General features: G+C 39.5%; 1 protein-coding gene and 1 long non-coding RNA gene across 2 annotated transcripts; one reads left to right on the forward strand and one right to left on the reverse strand.

Annotated features, from left to right (window-relative positions):
• Window positions 1–12,236: 12,236 nt before the first annotated feature.
• Window positions 12,237–13,524, forward strand: LOC115984081. The gene is made up of 2 exons (XR_004090356.1): window positions 12,237–12,391; window positions 12,893–13,524. It is a non-coding gene; the product is annotated as an uncharacterized LOC115984081 (long non-coding RNA).
• A 2,935-nt stretch (window positions 13,525–16,459) lies between these two features.
• On the reverse strand, window positions 16,460–17,950 carry LOC115987087 (serine/threonine-protein kinase WAG2-like). The gene has a single exon (XM_031110542.1). It carries the CDS (start codon window positions 17,863–17,865, stop codon window positions 16,510–16,512), a length of 1,356 nt encoding a protein of 451 aa, XP_030966402.1. The 5' UTR covers window positions 17,866–17,950; the 3' UTR covers window positions 16,460–16,509.

The raw sequence follows: 17,950 nt of genomic DNA on the forward strand, positions 1-17,950 counted from the left end.
GAAATTTATATAATAAGAACCCATGTTCACTATTTATCTCATATCCCAACATTCATTACCAAAACTCATGGTAATTATTCGTCCTACAAGCCTATTATGATTATCTAAAGAAAAAGTCATGAGAATATCACATTATTCCATTATAGTGGTTGTTACCATATTTTATTTGAAACCCATGCATATTGCCTCTATTAAAACCCATGGTAAATATTATTCAAGAAACATTGGAGGTTATTATTTAAAAGCCCCAAAGAAAATATCATTTACAATTAGGCCAAACAAGATGGGGGGTGACCCCAATAAAAGAAATCAAATCCTGTATTGTCAATATCACCAAGATTGGGATCATACAACCAAGGATTGCAAGACCTTACAAGCCTTTTTGGACCAACTAGTGAAAGCGGGCAAATTGAAACAATTTCTGCAATAGTCAAATAATCAGGCAGACCAACCTAGGAGTGAATCACAAAATGGTGGCGTCCCTCAAGCATCTTTAGGGACAATAAGTGTTATTTTTGCAACCATGAAAGAGAAGCCACACCAAGCTAGAAGGGTAATGTTGATGTCGACGTAGGAGGGAGACCCTGAAGGAGAGGCCTCGAGTAAAAGATTCAAAGTCTCGAATCAACCAATCATAGGATTTTTCGTGGATGACAAGTTGGGAACTATTCAGCCACATAACGATGCTTTGGTGGTGACCGTGTAGATAGGGGGTATGATGTCAAGAGGATGATGATTGACCAAGGCAGTGAGGCTGAGATAATGTACCCGAACTTGTTTAAAGGTTTGGGGCTCAAACCCGAGGATTTGGAACGGTATGATTCCCCGTTAATTGGGTTCGATGGGAGTGTCACTATCCCCAAGGGAAGGATCTGATTACCCGTTTTAACTGGGGATAGGATGGTAAGCATGGATTTTATAGTAGTTGATGCCTTTTCACCGTACATTGCCATTTTGGCCAGACCATGGTTGCATGCTATGGGGGCAGTTGCATCTTCGTTGCACGTCAAGGTGAAGTATCCCACTAATGGAAGGGTGGATGAATTGGTGGGATATCAGTCAACAGTTAGGCAATGCATGCTGGCAATAGTTAATCATCCTGTTACTGAGTTGAGTTCTTTGGAGGCTGTCCCGACGATGTAGCAATCATAGCTAAGGTGGCCAGCGTCCTCGAATAGTTCAATATCATGTGAGGAGTTGGAAAGGGTCACTATTGGGGATGATGAAAATCAATACATTCAGGTTGGATCTCTACTCCAACAAAGGATAAGGTGCAGTTGGTGGAATTTTTGAAAGACAATCTTGACATCTTTGCATGGAGTGTGTATGAAGCCCCTAGGGTCGACCCTGAGTTTGTTTGTCATCATTTGAATGTTAACCTAAGTGTTACTCTGAAGAAGCAAATACCTCGACGGTCCTCAAAAGAACATGCCGAAGTTGTTAAGGACGAGGTCCATAAGCTTAAATAGACTAGAGTAATTAAAGAGGTTTTCTACCCTGAGTGGTTAGCCAATACGGTGGTGGTAAAGAAGAAGTCGGGAAAGTGGAGAGTATGTGTATATTTCACGAACCTCAACAAGGCCTGTCTGAAAGACCCATTTCCGATTCCTAGAATTGATCAATTGGTGGATGCAACATTTGGACATCCAAGGATGAGCTTCATATATGCTTTCCAAGGTTACCACCAGATTCCTCTGGCATTGTCGAACCAAGAGAAAACTGTCTTCCTCTCTCTAACGAGAAAATTCCATTATAGGGTAACGCCATTCGAACTAAAAAATGCTAGGTCGACATATCAGAGAATGGTGACGAGAATGTTTGAGAGTCGGTTGGGAAGAAACATAGAGGCTTATATTGATGATATGGTAGTGAAGTGTAAAGAAGAGATCGAGCATTTGTCAGACCTCGGTGACATTTTTGCAATCTTAAAGAAACATAAGCTGTGTTTGAATGCTTCAAAATGTTCCTTTGGAGTCGGATTATGAAAGTTTCTGGGATACATGATAACTCATCATGGGATTAAGGTTAACCCCAACCAAATTAAGGCCATACATGATTTGCATCCTCCTCGGAACCCGAAGGAAATTCAATGCCTAACCGGAATGATGGCAGCTCTGAATAGGTTTATATCAAATTTTGTAAAACGGTGTAGACCATTTTTCCAGCTATTGCATAAGTGGAAGGACTTTACATGGTCTGAAGAATGTGACAAAGCTTTTACGGAGTTGAAGGCATATCTGGCCCATCCCCCAATCTTGTCCAAACTGGAAAATGAGGAAGTTTTATATGTTTATGTGGATGTAGCTCAGCATGCTATGAGTTTGGTCTTAATACATGTGGACAAAGGAGTTCAGAAACCAATGTATTACATTAACAAATCCCTACAAGAGGCTGAGGTTAGGTATCTTTATTTGGAAAAAGCAATTCTTGCCATCATCCATGCCACCAAGAAGCTGCCTCATTATTTTCAGGCGCATACTGTGGGGGCCAAGTGGGGGCCATGCTCGGAGCATTCAATGTCAAGTATATGCCTCGAACAACTGTGAAGGGTCAGGTTCTAGTAGATTTGGTGGCAGAATTTACTAGGAACTAGGAAACTCGGAGGTGGGGGAAAGACTCGAAGGGTCTGTGCATGTGGAAACGGTAGTAGCTGAATGTACCTGGCAGTTATTTGTGGATGGTGCAGCAAACAAAAAGGGATCAGGAATAGGGATAGTGATGGTTTCACCAAATGGCATTACTTTGGAGAAGTCACTTAGGCTCGGATTTATAGCAACAAATAATGAAGCAGAGTATGAAGTTTTGCCAGCAGGTATGAAGGCTGTGCAAAAGCTTGGTGGCAAGATTATAAAAGCATATTGTGATTTAAGACTTGTAGTTGGACAAGTCCAAGGGGAGTATGAAGCGAAGGATCCAAGGATGCTTTGGTATTTAAGTCGGGTAAAGAGATTGTCAAGGGACTTTCATTCTTTTACGCTTGAGCAAGTTCCTCGAGGCAAGAATTCCCATACTGATTCACTAGCAACTTTGGCCCCGGTTAGTAAGGTGGATTTACCTCAGATCTTGCTCATAGAGATTTATGTGTCACCCGTTTATAATGAGCCGTTTCCAGTAGAGATTAATTCTATGAAGGTAGGCCATAGCTGGCAAGACCCAATGGTTGCATTTTTGAAGGACGGAATTTTACCCAAGGACTAGGTCGAGGCGGAGAAGGTTCGTAAAAAGGCTCCAAGGTTTTGGCTTTTTGAGGACCAAAAATTGTACAAACGCTCATACTAGGGACTATACTTGTTATGTGTTCATCCCAGGGCAGTTGAAATGTTATTAGAAGAATTACATGAAGGGATTTGTGGTAGCCATATGTGTTCATCCCAGGGCAGTTGAAATGTTATTAGAAGAATTACATGAAGGGATTTGTGGTAGCCATACAAGGGGCAGGTCTCTTGCTCATAGAGTTTTGACACAGGGGTATTGGTGGCCGAACATGCAAAAAGACTCACAAGAGTATGTTAAGAAATGTGATCAGTGTTAGAGGTATGCTCCTAACATACATCAGCCAGGAGGACTGCTGAACCCACTGAGTAGCCCTTGGCCTTTTGCCCAATAGGGATTGGACATTGTAGGACCTTTCCCTAGAGCCACAGGGAATCGGAGGTCTCTCCTGGTGGCTACTAACTATTTCACTAAATGAGTAAAGGTTGAACCACTAGCAAATATCCGAGATCAAGATGTAAAAAGGTTTGTATGGCAGAATATCGTCACAAGATTTGGGGTCCCAGGCATACTTGTTTCAGATAATGGACTTCAATTTGACAGCAAGGCTTTCCAAAAATACTGCTGCAAATTGGGACGAAAGAACAGATACTCTACTCCGTCATATCCTCAAAGTAATGGGCAAGTTAAGCCCACAAACAAGGTTATACCGGACAATTTGAAGAAGAAATTGGAAGATGCAAAGGGAAGATGGGTGGATGAGCTACATGATAACGCCTTAAAATGTATTCTTGTTATATATTTATGTGGGCGTTATCTCCATATTACTATGCTTAATTTGTATAATTAAGCCATGATTTGCATTAGTCCCTATTATTTATCTTTACATAATTTCTTGAATAAGATGCTATTCATTGTGTGTAATTTTCTACTTTCAGGAAATCATGTAAGAAAGATGAGTTTACAGGAATTTGTGAAAGAATGGAGGCCAAACTAGAATTAAAGTGGAGTTAAAGTACCATGCTTAAATGTCTAAGGAGGTGCAGCTGGAGTGCTTGGATCGCCTACCATGATTGGAAGCTTCAAATAAGGAAAGAAATCAAAGAAGCAGAATCTGAAAATGAAAAAAATCTGATTTGAGCACTGATCAGTATTTTAGGCGTATCTCTCTCCTCAAAAATCCAATTGACACAAGGCTAGATGGGTTGGAACCGTAACTTAAATATCTACAACTTTCCAGTTTTGAGTTTTGTGAAATTCTCAATTTTTGAGGGCCGAAATTAACTCACAATTTACTGCTGTAAACCTGGACGGAAATTAAAATAGTAAAAGTTTTATTTTCTTTGGACACTTAGACGTTGGGGTTTTGGAAGGGAGGCTGTGTAGAACGAATTTTGGAGAGAAAACCTTGTATTTTTATTTCTCTAATGGCTGCCTAAACTCTTTGCTAGGGCTAGGGGTTGTGTTTCTTCTATACGATATGAATATTCAATGTGATTCTTTCTAGGATTTTATCAACAATATATTTGATTGTTCAATTAGATTTCTTTTAATGTATTAGTTCTTCCATGCTTTCAATAAGTTCAATCATGTTTTTCTTATTGTTTAGATGAATTTCTAATAGTTTCAAATAGAAATCAAGTTTTAAAGTGAATGGGTTTTTTTGAAAACTTTTCTAATCGCATTATTAATCTAGGTTATCATGCATTCAATCATAAGTATTTAATTGTATAAGAACAATCAATTATGAAATATATAATTTCTTAGATCACAAAGAATTTCATATCGATATAGGGAAACACCCCGATGCCATGGTATTCACATTATTGATTTTAATCGTCTTTTATTATTATTCTTGTTAACGATCTCCAAGCAAAAGTATTTTTCTTCTTCACCCAAATTGTTATTTAATTATATTGTCTTTGAATTTATCTTGCTCCTTGTGGTTTGACATCGGTACTCCAAGAATTATATTGCTATGATCTCCTGCACTTGAGAGTAAGCAAGCACTACACCAAGAAGATCCACAGGTGAGACCCCTTTTTCCATAACCTATGGAGTTGAGCCAGTTATCCCTGCAGAAACAAGGTTCCCAACTCTAAGGTCCGACCAACCCCTTGGTGATGGCAATGAGCAATTCCTTGCTCATAGCCTTGACTTGGCTAAGGAACTGAGGGAGGTAGCCGCAGTTAGGTTGGCGCAATATCAGCAAAAGCTTAGGCAAGGGTTCAAAAAAAAAGGTAAAGGTTAGAGCTTTTATTCCAGGGGATTTGGTCCTGCAAAAGGTTGTTGGGAGTGCAAGAAACCCTTCTTGGGGAAAATTAGGTCCTAATTGGGAAGGGCCATATCGAGTAACTTCAGCAGCTGGAATGGGGGCTTATAGGTTAAAGGATTTGGATGGACTAGTTGTACCTCGTCCATGGAATGTAAACAATTTACAAAAGTATTATTTCTAATCCAGAAGTATTGTAAGGTTTTTTTTTTTTTAATTTTTTTTTTTATGCAATCAAATGTGTTTTTAAGATACTTGTTTTCTCACTTAGATTATTTTCATGTTAAACAGAACCTCGGCCAAGTTCGACTCCTCGGGTCACATGCCTTGGGTAAATTACCACTTAGATTATTTTCATGTTAAATAGAACCTTGGCCAAGTTCGACTCCTCAGGTCACCTGCCTTGGGTAAATTAACACTTAGATTATTTTTATGTTAAACAGAACCTCAGCCAGGTTTGACTCCTCGGGTCACCTGCCTTGGGTAAATTAACACTTAGATTATTTTCATGTTAAAACAACCTCAACCAGATTTGACTCCTTGGGTCACCTGCCTTGGATAAATTAACACTTAGATTATTTTTATACTAAACAAAATCTCAGCCAGGTTTGATTCCTCGGGTCATCTGCCTTCGGTAAATTAACATTTAGATTATTCTCATGTTGAACAGAACCTCGGCCAGGTTTGACTTCTCAGGTCACCTACCTTGGGTAAATTAACATCTAGATTATTTTTATGTTAAACAGAACCTTGACCAAGTTCGACTCCTCGAGTCACCTACCTTGGGTAAATTAACACTTAGATTCTTTTTATGTTAAACAGAATCTCGACTAGGTTCAATTCCTCGGGTCACCTGCCTTGGGTAAAGTAATACTTAAGCTATGTTTGTTGTGTTCAATCTGACCTTGGTTAGGTTCAATTTCTCATATCACCTACCTCGGGAAATTAACACCTAGGTACAAATACTTAATTATTTATGGGCATGGTAAACAAATAGTAAATCATAAAGATATCAATACAGATTAGGAAGACAAGGTTCCAACAAAAGTCTTTCATTAAATGAAGTTCAATTGGGTACACATAAAAAAGAAGGTAAGTAAAGACAAAATGCCTTCTGCCAAAAAAAAAAAAAAAAAAAGTAGCAAAATAATCCCACTATTAAATTCCCTAAGCCTGGGGAGCCTTTTGTTTCCCTGTTCTCGTGATAGGTTGCGCCTCAACAGTCGGAGTTGGAGTAAGGGGAGCCACTTTAGTTGTTAAGACAACTATGGAGGAGCCTTCTTCTGTTTGAAGCATCTTGGCTACCACCTTGGTGCTTTGTGGAGCCGCTGCACTGGCTTGGAGACAGGTGGCTCGGTTTGCTTGGCTTTAGCAAGGACAGTGGTGCTCTACTGTTGTTCAGTTGGTTTAGGTTAGGCAGGAGCAGTAGCACTGGACTTTGGTGGGGGGTTCTTGGTGGAGCTCACTAGAGCCGGGCAAGAAGTATTGACAGGAGGCTGAATGGCTAGACGCACCCTAATACCTAGAAGGTAGAAGGCTCTCTCTGGATTCCTTATCTCAGAAGTACTGAAGGCCTCAATTTAGGTTTGAAGGCAAAAGCTACAACATATGACAGGGAGTTGAGATTTAAGGTGGGCCTTAATCTCCTTCTGCCCTTGGTCATATGCAGTCTACTCGACCTTGTTCATCTCCTCATCCTTCTAACTTAGCTCCTTCTTCAACTCAGAGATGATTGTCTAAGCAATTACGAGCTGGCTCTCTACCTCCCTTAATTGTAAGAGCTACTCCCAAGCTTGCCTCTCCGTGCTCTCTATCGAGGCTTCAACACTCTTTCTAGCCTTGTCGCTTTCTGCCAACTTGAGGAAAGTCTCCTTCAACTTTTTATCTGTCAAGGACGAAGATTTCTGCGCGGCATAGCGCTTGGACTCCTCTTCCTTCAGATCATGGAATGCCTAGTTGACCCACTCCTCTACTACATGTGCTGCTTAGGTGGCCTATGCGTGAATAGCTGAGATAGAAATTAGTAGGAAAGTATGCATATAATAGACGAGACAGTAATAATGAAGTTTTGGAGGTAGAAAAATAAGTATAAGGAAATCTTACCAAAGTAAGGTCCCTCTTTACGAATAGCAAGAGCTCATGCTTCTTCAGGTTCTAAAGTTCATCTATATCATTTGGGAGAAGAAGCGCTTGTTCCACAGCATTGGCCACATAGCCCGCTCTTCCACCGTCAAAGTTACAGATTGAAGCATCTTTACTAAGAGGCAAGCCGTCCAATTCAAGCGTAGGATTCCAGTTTGGAACCCGAGCTCGTCGCTCAGAGACAGCATCTGAGCTTTCCCCTCCCCTTCTTTATTGGGCTCAGGTCATCTTTGCCACCTTGGTAAGCTTAAGAAGTGCTTTCTTCACCCTCTTCAATGGGGCCTTTACATCCTTTCTTGTCCCTTTTTCGTTTTGATCAACTAGTTCCGTTTGTGTAAGGGCTGGAGGAATTGGAGTTGGAGGCCTGGGAATTATTGGGACCTTAGGAACTGTGGTCCCAGTGTGGGATTCTAGTAGGGAGAGTAGATCTGGCAATCTCTTCTTTATCACCATCCCTTCAGGCACTTCAATAGGCTCTTGGTCTTTACTAACTAGGGCTATAGCTAGATGTGGGCTGAGTCCTTCCTCCTTGGACTCGTTTGTATGGTAAAAAACCTCAAAATCGTCGTCTCGGACGAGATTTTTAGTGTCCTCCTCTAAAGTATTATCCTTTAATTCTGTCTCAGTTTCTTCGTACAAGGATGTAATTTCCTCTATGATGGGTTGAGGATCCCTGAAGGTAGGAAGATCGACTAATTGCGTTCCCTCTAGAGGAGGCTTATGTATAAATCCTTCAATAGCCACGTCAACTAGGACAAGACAAGAGCCTCGGGCCTTGATTACATGCTTGGACACTTGGAAGTGATTGGAGATGGGTTTAAAACCCAGAGTCATGTGAACTGCACAGAGCTAACTATCCTGATGTAGGAAGATCTCGGACCTCAGAACTCGGTTCAGTGGATCGAAGTTCACCAAGCTTCGTCTCTTGGTAGTGGCTTTTTTATCAGCTAGTTCGGTTTGTGTAAGGGTTGGAGGAATTAGAGTTGGAGGCCTGGGAATTATTGGGACCTCAGGAACTGTGGTCCCAGTGTGGGATTCTAGTAGGGAGAGTAGATCTGGCAATCTCTTCTTTATCACCATCCCTTCAGGCACTTCGATAGGCTTTTGGTCCTTACTAACTAGGGCTACAGCTAGATGTGGGCTGAGTCCTTCCTCCTTGGACTCATTTGTATGGTAAAAAATCTCAAAATCGTCGTCTTGGACAAGATTTTTAGTGTCCTCCTCTAAAGTATTATCCTTTAATTTTTTCTCAATTTCTTCATACAAGGATGTAATTTCCTCTACGATGGGTTGAGGATCCCTGAATGTAGGAAGCTCGACTAATTGCATTCCCTCTAGAGGAGGCTTACGTATGAATCCTTCAATAGCCACGTCAACTAGGGCAAGACAAGAGTCTCAGGCCTTGATTACGTGCTTGGACACTTGGAAGCGATTGGAGATGGGTTTAAAACCTAGAGTCACGTGAACTGCGCAGAGCTGACTATCCCGATGTAGGAAGATCTTGGACCTCAGAACTCGGTTCAGTGGATCGAAGTTCACCAAGCTTCATCTCTTGGTAGTGGCTTTTTTATCTGAGGAAGATCAATTAAGAATTCATGTTAGTTTGTGGGCCGGACAAGCTCAAATTTTAGCAAGTAAGACAAAAAATATATGTACACAAAATTAAAACAATGATGATGCGGATATGTAAATGAACTGTTTATAGAATTCCCTAAGCTAACATAGACTTTTTAAGTGTCCCTAAGCCATCCCGCCTGGAGTTCCATCCTGGGTAGGACAATGGAGTCCGTCGTGCCACTCCCCTGAAACGATGAGAAAGTCCTCGTCCATGCCTTTGTTCGTCTTGAGAAGACAAGAGATTAGCCTAACTGCAGGAGCCCTAGTTTTTAAGTAATACCCCCCATCAACGCCTTTCTAACAACAGCACACCCAGTTTATGTCGTGATGGGTAAGATGTATACCCAACTTTTCATTCAGTGCATCTACACTACCTAATATTCTAAACATGTTTGGAACACATTGGGTAAGGCACAATTTAAAAAGACTTTAAAAATCTCTAGTGACTCTACCCATAGGAATCCTCATACCGCCTTCAATGAAAGCAATCATGGGAATTGCAATGGCTCCTGTAGGCCTTTTCTCGTGCCACTTACTTGGGTTGCAATGCTATATTGACACATTGCTAGGAATCCTATAGTATCTCTTAAACTCCTCTCGGTGTTCGGGATTGTTAACCAAACTAAAAAACCTACCCATTTGAGAAAAAAAAATCTACTAGTATGAAAGAATAAGGGAAGAACTCTTGTTAACAAAAATGCACACTTACAAATTCAGGGAAGAATGACTCCTTGGACGAGGTTATTGAGTGTGAGGAGCATATTTATGTTCTTTTCTGCTTCTAGGGAGGCGAAATGAAGATAAGAACCTCACATCTCTCTATATATAGGCTGGGAAAAAAGGAGCAGTAATCTTCCCGCCCCTTCTAATGACGAATTTAGAGCCGTTCGATCATGATCTCACCATAGAACGTGGGAAATAGTAGACCATCTGTTGCATTTATTGTGGAGTTGGGGATTTTGAAGCGTCAAGAACGGGTCACAGTCAATTGAAAAGACGAGCTCACGTGGGAGCCTATTTGTGAGTGTGCCATTGTCAACAACTTTTATTAGCCAAAACCTCACTTTTCTAGGTCGTAAACAAAAAATAAGGTCCTAGGGAGCTATTGTGGGGACGAGGATCCCAAATCTAATTTAAATAGGCAGTCAAGGTTATTTCCAAGAATGCACCTCAGAACTCGGCGACAAGCACTAGTTACATGAGGCGCATAAAGTTAAAACATCAAAAAGAAATGAAAGTAGACTTGGCACGGAATACGAGAAAGATGAAGAAAGAAGGGTATAGAAGCCATCCCCTCCACATTAAATACGAAACAACCACTCCTCTGGCCACATTAATGAGGAAATGACCATGAATAGTGGTGGCACAGTTAAGATTATAGGGTAAAGCTTGCTAGTATGTTCTAGATGGGATCAGAGTTCTGGGAGGGCAATCTCAGCCCTCCAAGAGTAAGATCCAAATAAGTTGTAGCTGGATATAAAAGCAAGAGGAAGATCCAGATGCAGGGGGAGAATAAAAAAATAAAAAATAAAAAGAATCTATCCATTTGTAAACCCAACCTTGAACTAAACCCGAGGTCCAACACTTGTATTTTTTCTTAACCAGTTCTTAGATTGTGAATTAATAAAAGAGGCACCCTTTCTTATTCAATTCTATGACTTTAACATTATGAGTTCGCGCACTAGATATCATAATCATATTTGACTTCCCATTTCTAAACAAATTTATTGTGATAGCAAGCGGTAAAACCCTAATTTATTTCCATTTGTTGACTAATTGCTTTTTTCCGCTGTTACATCTTCTAACTAAAAACTAATCAGTATTGCGAAGAAAAAGATTAAGGATATATATATATATATATATATATATAGAAAAGGTGGGTATTAGATTAGGATAAAACAGGTGGGTTTCAATTAACTCAACTGATAAAGTCTCTAATGGTTGAATAAGAAATTTGAGATTTAATTCCCATCTACATCAAAAACCGTTTAGTGTCTTAATCTTATGATAAAGAGTCATTAAGAGCGAACGTCATAGGTTAAAACTCTTTCAAAAAAAATAATTAGGAAAAAACATGGGTTTTTTAATTTTTTTTTTTTTAAAGTTTAATAAAAAAAAAAGTGGTAAAACTGTAAAAGTGAAATTGAGAAGAGAAGGAAAAACCTATAATTTTAGGCTGCGTTTGGCTCTATGTAATCGAATTCTGAGTGTAAAATGAATGCAGGGGAAAATGAATTCCCGTAAGGAAAATAAAATCCTGGTGTTTGGTTCTACAATGGAAAATGTTTTCTGGTGTTTGGTAACATTCTACAAATGCTATTTTCTTACAAATTTTTCACATTTTCTCAAACTATTTTCTCAGCATCCAAACAAATTTTATAACAGAAAATTTCAAAATATACACTTAACACAACCAAAAATCAAAATAAAAACATTTACATGATAGATCGGTGAGAGGAGGAAGAAAGAGCGAGAGATTGAAGGAAAGAGAGATAGATCGGGAAAAAGAGGATTGGAGTGGATGAAGGACAGCGGCGGCCAGATAGGGTGGGTTTAGGGGTGGAGTGGAGTGGGCTGGTGGTAGGTGGCAACCAGATCGACGACATTAAGCAAGAGGGAGAAGAAGAGTTAAGGAAGAAGAGAGAAAAAAGAGGAAGCTTCGCCGGCGCATGATTTGGGCAATGGGGCAACATGAACTGGGCGGTGGGGGTGGCACGATTAGGGCTTGCCAGAGCTTGGCTGCGCGGCCACCTGTGCGGAAATCATTTGAAGGTAAAATGGAAACTAAAATGAATTTACGGCTTGGGAAGTTTATTTTACAGTCTAACTGAATTCTTTTTTCAGTTTGACTATATTTTCAAGCGGTGCCAAACACACAGCCTGATGTAAAATGTTTTCAGGTTTTAGTTTACTAATGAAACAAACGCAGCCTTAAATGAGTTTTGTTTACAACTTTTTCAATTCCCCTTAAATATTTCTAAAAATAAATCATGTTAACCGGACCCTAAATTCAGGAAGGGTTTTCACTTCTCATACAAAAAGTCAAAAACATAGACATACATCTCCCAGAGCAACTGGTGCGTTCGTCGTGCTCGGACTGCTCGCCCAGCCACCGGTACCTCGCTGCTGCTGCTGCTCCCCTCTCAGGTATTTCTCTCTTCTCTGTCTCTCTCTCTTATAGACAAGTCACTATGCTTTTTTAGAAAGTTAAATTCTAATCACCACTCATATCTCACATTTATTAAATCCTCAAATTTCTCCAATTTTCGTTGCACGGTTTTGAGTACCAGGTAGTAGACCACGGCCCCAGTTTGAGCACCTTATCTTTTTGTCACTAAATTTGAACAAATAAGCGTTCTTGGGTGATCTCTATTTCTCAATACTTTTGAATGGATATCTGTAACTAAATTCAGAATATTACATTTGGAAAGCATTGAAAATTATTGTCATTCTAAAAATTTGGAGTTTTTTTTGTTTCTTGGGTGATGGGTTAGATTAGATGTCATCATTCTATTTTGATATATATGCATTTAATAAAATTATAATAATAGACACTCTATGAAGAATATATTTACTTCGCTTTGTTTATAAGATGATAATGATTTAGAAAGTCAATATATGGTACTAAAAATTCGTTGGGTCATTTAGGTGGGAGAACATAATTCATAAACAATGAAGTCAGATCCAAATAGACTTTCCAAAACTCACTCCCACCATGGTATTAATTCCAGCAGTTTTAAGCTCAAACAAACTGCTTCCTGTTTTGACTTTAGAGAACTTTCAAAGGCCCTCAATGTTGCATCTTCCTCTTCATCTTCATCTGATGCCATAAATATCGCTTCCAACCAAGAAGGGACTGCTATTGCTTCTGCTTCTGCTTATGATTGCAGCAAGCTCTTGGAGGCACTGCATGGCATTGAAGAGGTGTTCAAATCTAAAGAAGAAGAATATTGTAGAGAAAATGTACAGAGATGCGAAGGCCGAACCAGAGTAACCGGAAAGAACAGAAAAGCAAGAATTGAAAGAAGGTTACAAAGACAAAGATTGCTATTCGAAAAATGCCAATAGGGTATAATATATATAGATCCTACAAGGTCTAGGATCAGGTGTAGATGGGCTTTACACTAAATTGGTGCCCATACTTACACACAATCCTTATATACACTCTCACAGTCCTTCTAACCCATTTGTCTCTTTAATTTCTCTGCTCCTACTTGCCTGCACTAGTTGATTCATGTATTTACATAATTTTTTTTTTTTTTAATTCATTTGTTTGGTTATGCTAATTTCATTGTTTCCTATTTGATTGTTTTAGGTTTCGTTTTTCTTTTAGTATTGATTTTATGGGGTTAATGGACTATATCAGTATTTGATGTATTTGCTTATATAAATTGTTGTGCTCTGGTTAGTTTTTGAGTAAAGCCTTATATCCCAAAGTGGAAAAAGAAGACAACATTAAGTTGAATCTTCATTTTGGGTATCTAATTAATACCACAAGTTGAATCTTTGTTTCGACTATAGCATATACATTGTGGCTTGGTTATAGTGTTAGTATGATCAGCATAAATGAATTTATAGCTGCTGATTTTAGTCCCAAAAAAATCGTACTCTGTAGGCTAATAACTGCACTCTTGAAATTAATGACATGATAGTGGTCATTTTCCTTTTAATTACGAAGTAGAATTGTGTGGTAGTTTGTAAAGGATTACTCTGCTGCCAAATTAAGGCATCAATGTTGTTGTTGTTGCTGTTGTCGAAGTATAATTTATATGTCAAGAGCTATATGGTATTTATCATTTGATTTTCTTTTTCTGAGCTTTGGATAGGATTTGATATGGGTTTCTGCCTATTAACCTCTTATAATTCTATAGTAGATTTTTCTGAACTTCCTCATGGAAGTTGCTTGCCTTTGTTTCCCTTGCATTCTTGGTAAAATATAATATGACTTTTTAGAGTAGAGCTGCAATTACTCCCTTTCTTTGACTTTTAAGTTGTGTCCCTCCAAATGATAAACATACCGAGACTTTAGGCTCCTTACAGTTTCTGTTGATTCTCCACCCATATGCGTAGCACCTGTAATCTAGAAAAGAGTAGCCTTTTTTATTGTAGTTAATTGTGTCAACTGTTATAACAAGTTTGCATTTTATTGCAGAAGTGTATCATCATTCATCATCCTTACATTCCTTTTCCACTTTTCTTTTATGGGGCCAGATGAATTGCTATTGGTAACTCCACTTATGGTTGTTGAAGGTTTCCAATGACCAGGTCTATTTGAGTTGTCTTTTGGCAATGAAATTCTTGGACTCTCACCGGGACAAATGCCAACAATTCTTAAAATAGTTTCTTGAAGTTATTGACTTCCTTGTTTTGTCATTTAGGGCTATGTTATTTATGTCACTTTATAGTATTCTATGTCTTGAATTGTAACTTCTATTTTGGCCCTTTGCTCTGCATAATTTTGTCTCTACATTGTAGTATTACTTTGAATATGTGATCTGTGATAATGGGGGAGACTTGCTCTGTTGCGATACATGCCCACCTACTATGATATGTGCACTGCTACTATGATCAGTCAGTTTTGCAGATTCAAATATTCTAACTTCAACCACCTTTGGGGTGAACACATGTATTGTCTAGCAATGTTCCTTTGGAGAATTGGCATACCAGATAGGATAAAAATCTGCTAGCCGTTAAGTTCATTATGTCATATACAGAGTAGTCCAATTGACTGGCAATTTGGCATGGAGAAATTTTAACATACTTGTGCATTTAGGGTTAGATCTATATTGGTAGCATGATGGAGATTGTCTTAATATTAAGACAATCTCCATCAGGATAAAAAAAAATGGAAATAAAGTTTTCAGAAATTAAATTATACAACCAATGGATGTATAGATCTAATCCAAGCAAAATATTAAGGATTTCTTTTAAGCAAAAGTCAATTTTGCCACAATCACCATTATTGTCACTCACTCTCAAACAATGCTATTGCTCAAAACCCACAAACTGGATTTCAGTCACAAAAGCAAAATCTCAGGAGGTATTTCGGACCCATTCTCCCCAATATTGAGAAATCCCTTTTCTTTTCTTTTTTTGAGATCGAACCTCACACCCTTGAAGTGTTTGTAAATGAATAACGAAATATTGATAAGGGCTTTTTTTAATCCTTAGGAAGAATCATCACTTAACAAAAAAAAAAAAAAGGCTCCAAGCAATTGAACAATAATATGTGCCAATCCAATCTGTGTAAGCAACAATTCTGAGGACTTAGATATTTACTTAAAGATAGGAGTAGCCCTTATTGAAGAAAAGATGAGGGAGGGTCGTTTAAGATGGTTCAGTCATTTCCATTCAGACGCCCTTTTTTTCATTCTAACCAGCCCCCTCTGTAGAAAAAAATCTGAACACAAGGTGAGAATTCCAATTCGCTCCATCACAAAGGATCCACAACTGGGCAACAGCACTAGTGGAGCTTGAGATGCCAATGGCCCAAAAAAGGGCCACTAACCCATCGCCCACTACTCTCTCCAATTATCCCCATGTGTCAAATAATGGGCTGAGCTGAATTAAGTTGGGCTCTTACTAGCTGGGACTCTTTTTTTCATGATAATTAGCTTAGACTGAATTTTTTTTTTTTTAAAAAGCAATTAGCTAAGACTATAAGTCCTATGCGCTCAAGTACAAGTGGCGTAAAAGTGTAATTGTAGTCCTACCGATGAGAACTGTAAACTTCCCTCAAACTTTACCCCATTGGGTCTAAAATTTAGCCAAGCATATTCAAAACCTCTTTATTAAAAAATTATTAAATGTAACGGTTAAATTGGTATATGAAAAGAAAAATGTTAAGATTATAATTTTTGCTACAACTTATCCACGTAACAAGTTATGAATAGTGAAGTAAAAGTGAAGGATCAATATGGATCCACAACTCTACCACTCATAATTCGTCACATGAATAAATTGTAACAAAATTATAATAAAAATTGTGATCTTAACATTACTCATATAGTCATATAGAAGGCGCGACGTATCACTTATATTTAATTTAAATAATAGTGGTTAATTAATTTCATAATTAGTGAAACTCAAAAACTGAAATCAACTCTTTTCAAAAACAAAAATCTGAAATTAACAACTCTAACAAAATTGGTAAACTTTGTTATCTCACTATCTATTTTTACAAAATCCCAAGCTCAATCTCAAACATGACTCCTATCAAACATAAAAAAAAAAAAAAAAAAAAAAAAAAAAAGGCCTTAATAAATCTACGAACATTTCCTAACCTTACTATAACTTTTACTATCTACGTAATTGTAGTAATAATTCCTTTTACTATTACTATTAATTTTACTCTTACTATTATTTTTCAACAAGCACCCAAATCTCTTACACCACCGCCACAACCCACCTTGCCTCTTCACATGCGTCACGTGCGGTGACTTTCCTTTCCTCACCACCTGCTGATGTGGCAGTGGTGCCCTATAGTTTCTGATCAACGACCACTTAATCCCATCGAAAAACGGGTGTCGTTTAATCTCAGTGGCACCTTTGGTACACCCGAGCCTTCTTCTAGGATCCTTCACCAACAGTCTCTCTATCAAATCCCTCGCCTCCTCAATCCCTTCCTCGTTTTCTCTATCCGCCACGTGGAAGAACCTCACTTCCTTATTCGACGAAGCTATGTTACGCAGAGTGCTCTCCTTGTTCCTTCCCTTAAACGGCGTCGTTCCGTACAACAACTCGTAGACGAAAATACCGAAAGCCCACCAGTCTACCCCGTTACCGTGACCGTAACCGGAGACTAACTCGGGCGCCAAGTACTCGTGCGTCCCAACACACGACTTCGAAAACGCCGTCGTTGGCTCGGCGACAAACTCGGACTCGTCGAAAGTGGGTGCCACGTGGGCTCTGAAGCAAAGGTCAAAGTCAGAGAGCATGACGTGGCCATCTTCGCGTAGCAAAACGTTCTCCGGTTTCAGATCGCGGTACACGATTCCGAGCGCGTGCAAATATTCCAAAGCGATAAGGATTTCGGCGGCGAAGAACTTGACCGACTGGAGCGGTAGCCGGTAATGGGTTTGTCTACGTAGGAAAGAGTGGAGGTCGCCGTTGGGACAGTAATCGATGAGGAAACAAGTGTAGTGAGAGACGTCGAAGTGGGAATAGAGAGTAGGGAGGAAAGGGTGGTCGAGGAGGGAGAGAATGTGGGATTCGATTTGGACTTGCGAGAGCTTTTTGGGGGTTAAGAAGTCCTTGTCGATGACTTTGAGAGCGAACTTGAGGTGTTCGAAGTGTTTAAGGCTGCAGAGGAAGACGCGTCCGAGGTTTCCCGTGCCGAGGTGGCTGAGGAGTTTGAGGTGTTTGAGGTGGAGCTTGTGGTCGGAGGAGAGGTTGGTGATGGTTTTGATGGCGGACCAATGTGGGTCTGAGGTGTGGTGAGGGTGGGGGAGGAGGGTTGTGGTTGAGAGGTGAGACTCGTTGAAGCTGAGAGTGAGGCTCGAACGAGCTAAGCTGGTGCGGGCGGAGGAGGAGGTGGTGGTTGTTGTGGTGGTGGTGGTGGAGCTGTTGAAGCTGAAGTCGAGATCTGTGTCTGAAGGGAATAGAGAGTTGTCTTCGTCCATTATTGATGGATGGTATTATTATCGGGAGCCTTGAGACTATTAGGAGGGGTTAGAGAGGGCTTGGATGTAGTGTTTATAAGGAAGA

This window comes from Quercus lobata, chromosome 4 (genome assembly GCF_001633185.2).
Source record: "Quercus lobata isolate SW786 chromosome 4, ValleyOak3.0 Primary Assembly, whole genome shotgun sequence".
NCBI classification, from domain to species: Eukaryota; Viridiplantae; Streptophyta; class Magnoliopsida; order Fagales; family Fagaceae; genus Quercus; species Quercus lobata.

Bases quoted from the DNA above. Each gene is read 5' to 3' on its own strand.
- LOC115987087 (XM_031110542.1), bottom strand. From the start codon at position 17,865: ATGGACGAAGACAACTCTCTATTCCCTTCAGACACAGATCTCGACTTC.